At 36.2% G+C, this 6170-nt stretch overlaps 1 protein-coding gene across 1 annotated transcript; it reads left to right on the top strand.

Annotated features, from left to right (window-relative positions):
* Positions 1–3297: 3297 nt before the first annotated feature.
* On the top strand, positions 3298–5473 carry LOC139868868 (uncharacterized). Its single transcript, XM_071857208.1, has 5 exons — positions 3298–3438; positions 3554–3937; positions 4052–4273; positions 4486–4660; positions 4794–5473. The coding sequence occupies exons 1-5, from the start codon at positions 3298–3300 to the stop codon at positions 5471–5473; spliced, it is 1602 nt and encodes a 533-aa protein (XP_071713309.1).
* The last annotated feature ends 697 nt before the right edge of the window (positions 5474–6170 follow it).

Consider the following 6170-nt stretch of genomic DNA (forward strand, 5'->3'; position numbering starts at 1 on the left):
AAACATTGGGTTAACAACATTTAACAAGATCGTTAACCTAAAGGTTTCAAAACAACACTTACATGTAACGACTAACGATGACTTAACGACTCAGTTAAAATGTATATACATGTAGTGTTTTAATATGTATTTATACACTATTGAAAGACTTCAATACACTTATCAAAATACTTCTACTTAACAAAAATGCTTACAATTACATCCTCGTTCAGTTTCATCAACAATTCTACTCGTATGCACCCGTATTCGTACTCGTACAATACACAGCTTTTAGATGTATCTACTATTGGTATATACACTCCAATGATCAGCTATTAGCAGCCCATGTGAGTCACCTAACACATGTGGGAACCATCATTTGGCAACTAGCATGAAATATCTCATAAAATTACAAAAATATGAGTAATCATTCATGACTTATTTACATGAAAACAAAATTACATATCCTTTATATCTAATCCATACACCAACGACCAAAAACACCTACAAACACTTTCATTCTTCAATTTTCTTCATCTAATTGATCTCTCTCAAGTTCTATCTTCAAGTTCTAAGTGTTCTTCATAAATTCTACACGTTCTAGTTACATAAAATCAAGAATACTTTCAAGTTTGCTAGCTCACTTCCAATCTTGTAAGGTGATCATCCAACCTCAAGAAATCTTTGTTTCTTACAGTAGGTTATCACTCTAATACAAGGTAATAATCATATTCAAACTTTGGTTCAATTTCTATAACTATGACAATCTTATTTCAAGTGATGATCTTACTTGAACTTGTTTTCGTGTCATGATTCTGCTTCAAGAACTTCGAGCCATCCAAGGATCCGTTGAAGCTAGATCCATTTTTCTCTTTTCCAGTAGGTTTATCCAAGAAACTTAAGGTAGTAATGATGTTCATAACATCATTCGATTCATACATATAAAGCTATCTTATTCGAAGGTTTAAACTTGTAATCACTAGAACATAGTTTAGTTAATTCTAAACTTGTTCGCAAACAAAAGTTAATCCTTATAACTTGACTTTTAAAATCAACTAAACACATGTTATATATCTATATGATATGCTAACTTAATGATTTAAAACCTGGAAACACAAAAAACACCGTAAAACCGGATTTACGCCATCGTAGTAACATCGCGGGCTGTTTTGGGTTAGTTAATTAAAAACTATGATAAACTTTGATTTAAAAGATGTTATTATGAGAAAATGATTTTTATTTTGAACATGAAACTATATCCAAAAATTATGGTTAAACTCAAAGTGGAAGTATGTTTTCTAAAATGGTCATCTAGACGTCGTTCTTTCGACTGAAATGACTACCTTTACAAAAACGACTTGTAACTTATTTTTCCGACTATAAACCTATACTTTTTCTGTTTAGATTCATAAAATAGAGTTCAATATGAAACCATAGCAATTTGATTCACTCAAAATGGATTTAAAATGAAGAAGTTATGGGTAAAACAAGATTGGATAATTTTTCTCATTTTTGCTACGTGAAAATTGGTAACAAATCTATTCCAACCATAACTTAATCAACTTGTATTGTATATTATGTAATCTTGAGATACCATAGACACGTATACAATGTTTCGACCTATCATGTCGACACATCTATATATATTTCGGAACAACCATAGACACTCTATATGTGAATGTTGGAGTTAGCTATACAGGGTTGAGGTTGATTCCAAAATATATATAGTTTGAGTTGTGATCAATACTGAGATACGTATACACTGGGTCGTGGATTGATTCAAGATAATATTTATCGATTTATTTCTGTACATGTAACTGTGAACAACTAGTTGTAGGTTACTAACGAGGACAGCTGACTTAATAAACTTAAAACATCAAAATATATTAAAAGTGTTGTAAATATATTTTGAACATACTTTGATATATATGTATATATTATTATAGGTCCGTGAATCAACCAGTGGCCAAGTCTTACTTCCCGACGAAGTAAAAATCTGTGAAAGTGAGTTATAGTTCCACTTTTAAAATCTAATATTTTTGGGATGAGAATACATGCAAGTTTTATAAATGACTTACAAAATAGACACAAGTACGTGAAACTACATTCTATGGTTGAATTATCAAAATCGAATATGCCCCTTTTTATTTAGTCTGGTAATCTAAGAATTAAGGAACAGACACCCTAATTGACGCGAATCCTAAAGATAGATCTATTGGGCCTAACAAACCCCATCCAAAGTACCGGATGCTTTAGTACTTCGAAATTTATATCATATCCGAAGGGTGTCCCGGAATGATGGGGATATTCTTATATATGCATCTTGTTAATGTCGGTTACCAGGTGTTCACCATATGAATGATTTTTATCTCTATGTATGAGATGTGTATTGAAATATGAAATCTTGTGGTCTATTATTATGATTTGATATATATAGGTTAAACCTATAACTCACCAACATTTTTGTTGACGTTTTAAGCATGTTTATTCTCAGGTGATTATTAAGAGCTTCCGCTGTCGCATACTTAAATAAGGACGAGATTTGGAGTCCATGCTTGTATGATATTGTGTAAAAACTGCATTCAAGAAACTTATTTTGTTGTAACATATTTGTATTGTAAACCATTATGTAATGGTTGTGTGTAAACAGGATATTTTAGATTATCATTATTTGATAATCTACGTAAAGCTTTTTAAACCTTTATTGATGAAATAAAGGTTATGGTTTGTTTTAAAATGAATGCAGTCTTTGAAAAACGTCTCATATAGAGGTCAAAACCTCGCAACGAAATCAATTAATATGGAAAGTTTTTAATCAATAAGAACGGGACATTTCACAATTGCCCCTAGCTGTCGAGCCTGCTGCGCCAGGCTGGCAACTCCCACCACCTAAGGACGGCACCCTTCGCGAGCTCCTTGATATGGCGCGGAAAGGGAAAAAGAACATCGTAAGTGTGACCTGACATTCTTTTCCACCTAATACTCCATTTCAACATACCACACTAACTTGCGTTCAATTATATTCCTACATCGTGTAGACGGTAGACGTATTTAGGTGTTCAGTGGAGATTCAAAACATCCGCATGAAGAACTATTGGTACTACAACACTACAGGCATCGAAACAACGGGGTCAAATTAAAAAAAAAAACAACACTCCACTAGACAACAGCTTTGTGGTCCCGTACAACAGATATCTACTTCTAAAATACAATGCCCATATAAATGTGGAGTGGTTCAATAGATCTCGGGCAATCAAATACTTATTCAAATACTTGAACAAAGGGCCGGACCACGCAACAATAGTGATACAAGAAAATATGATTCCCAGCGGTGATTCTCGTGGAGAAAACGTAATTGATGTTGACGAGATAAGGAATTATTTGGATTGTCGTTATTTATCGCCATGTGAAGCTGTCTCGAGGTTGTTTTCGTATGACATCCACTACTCAAAACCACCGGTCATAAAATTGTCATTTCATCTACCAAATCAACAATCGATAACGCTCCGTGATTCACAACAGCTACCCGCATTATTAAAAAAAGGAGAGTATTAAAGAAACGATGTTCACATAGTGGTTTGAGCTTAACAAACTGGATGAGCTTGCACGAACGCTTACATACGCAAAAATCCCTCAACATTATGTTTGGAATCAGGATGCAAAAATGTGGACAACGAGAAAACTTCGAACCAGCATTGGCCGCATAGTGTACTCAAATCCTGCCTCAGGCGAACGTTATTATCTACATATGTTGCTTAATATAGTAAAAGGTCCTCGTTATTTTGATGAAATACGTATAGTAGATGGTATATTACATCCAACATTTAAAGATGCCTACTTTGCGTATGGTTTGGTCAATGATGCCAGAGAATGGACACAGGCTATCACAGAAGCGACATTATGGGCATCGGGCTTGCAACTACAAGAGTTATTTGCCACCATTCTACTCTTTTGCAAAGTAAGTAAACCATTGCAACTCTGGGAGTTAAATTGGCAAGCTTTGTAGGACGACATCCTGCATAAAAAAAGAAAAATATTCAACTTCCCTAATTTGATCCTGACCAATGAACAGATTAAGAATTATTGCTTGGTCGAAATTCAGGGCATATTAAATAAAAATGAAAAGTCATTAGATGATTACCCTGAGCTTTCACAACCCGACCCATCTATGCAAAACCAAATGGACAACCGTCTTATTCGAGACGAGTTAAATTATAATATAAAATACATGCATATTCTACATGAGAGCCTTTTCAGCTCTCTCAACCCAGAACAACTAGCAATTTATCACCAGGTTTGTTTTTTTTTTTTAGGGTTTCTTAAAATTTTTGCCTCCCTCCTATTTAATAACTACTATCGACAGGTCTTAGCGGCTTTAACACAGAAAAAGGGGGCCTTTTCCCTTATGTGGCCCTGGTTACAATGGGAAAACATTCGTATACAACATTGTCCCTTAATGTTTCCTTTTTTTATAAAAAATTCTTTTTCTCCTACTGTTATCAACAGGTCTTAGCAGCTGTAACCCATAAAAAAGGAGGGATTTTTTTCTTATATGGTCCTGGTGGGACTGGGAAAACGTTCCTATACACCGCTGTCCTCGCAAAATTACGAGCAGAAAGGAAGATTGTCCTCGCAAAATTACGAGCAGAAAGGAAGATTGTCCTCGCGGTTGCATCTTCAGGTATGTTTGTTTCTTGCTTCTTAGAGTTTGTTAATTTATTGTTGGGTACCGTTATATCCTGCTACACTATGCACCAAACTCAACCCTTTCAATACATATAAACATTAAAGCACTAACACCGAAAAAAATGCAGGTATCGCTTCCCTTCTTTTACCCAGAGGACGAACAGCCCACAGTCGATTCGTGATCCCCCTGGAATTGATGGAAAACAGTACATGCGGTATAAAACAAAAGACCCACTTGGCGGCCCTTATTCAAGAAGTCAGCTTAATCATTTGGGACGAAGCTCCGATGACTCGGAGATTTGCATTCGAGGCGTTAGACAAAACCTTGCGAGACATTTTGGGCGCTAAGGATGATGCAAACATATTGAAACTTTTTGGCGGTATGCCTATCTTATTGGGAGGCGACTTCCGGGAGATACTGCCCGTAATACCAAAAGGCAAGCGACAAGAGGTTATTCATGCATGCATCAATAGATCAGACCTTTGGCATCACTATCAATTGCATACGATTTCCCATATCATGAGAGTAAATGAATACAGTGCTGATGGTGCACATGATATCCGGAAACACGCATTCAATAAATGGGTCCTTGATGTAGGCAAAGGTAAAGTACCAGCAAGGTGTAAAGATGGAGAAGAGGAACCAACATGGATAAAGATTCCCGATGAATTCGTTGTCAGATCTGAAAAACCTCCCATTGAAGAAATCGTTGACACCATTTTCCAAGATTTCACCGTAAGACAAGAAGATGAGGAGTACTTGCGTGAACAGGCGATCTTGACACCACGGAATGATGACGCTGCCTAGATTAACAAACATATGTTCAAGATACTCGAGGGTGCATCAATGATATTTAAAAGCTCTGAAGAGATTTGCAAGGGTTCAACTGACAACATCGATCAACACCACGCATACCCCGTGGAATTTTTAAATAAATTAAATTTCCCAGGAGTTCCCCCTCACAAGTTGAAACTAAAAATAGGGCAGCCAATTATGCTATTAAGGAACCTACGCCCGAGCGCAGGCATGTGTAATGGAACACGCCTCATCATAACCGACTTCCAAAAGTTTGTTCTCCAAGCTCGAATAATCACTGGCTCTCATATAGGGAAAACGGTCATAATACCAAGAATTGTCCTCACTTCCACACAAACAAAGTGGCCGTTTGTCATGCAACGAATACAATTCCCGATCAGACCATGTTACGCAATGACGATAAACAAAAGCCAAGGTCAGTCGTTAAAATTCGTTGGCCTCTATCTCCCTACACCTGTATTCAGCCATGGTCAACTATACGTAGCACTTTCAAGAGTCACTGACCCCAGTGGGCTGAAAATAATAATGGTAAATGACACCGATGAGCATTTGAAGGGCCACACAAAAATGTCGTATACAAAGAAACCTTCTTCAACTTGAACTACGATTTATAAAGGTACTACTAAACCCTTACTGTGATCCTTCCTTTGATCATATTACATGCTCTGTTTTGTTTATTATCGATTAA

The sequence above is a fragment of the Rutidosis leptorrhynchoides genome, chromosome 9 (assembly GCF_046630445.1).
Source record: "Rutidosis leptorrhynchoides isolate AG116_Rl617_1_P2 chromosome 9, CSIRO_AGI_Rlap_v1, whole genome shotgun sequence".
Lineage (NCBI taxonomy): Eukaryota > Viridiplantae > Streptophyta > Magnoliopsida > Asterales > Asteraceae > Rutidosis > Rutidosis leptorrhynchoides.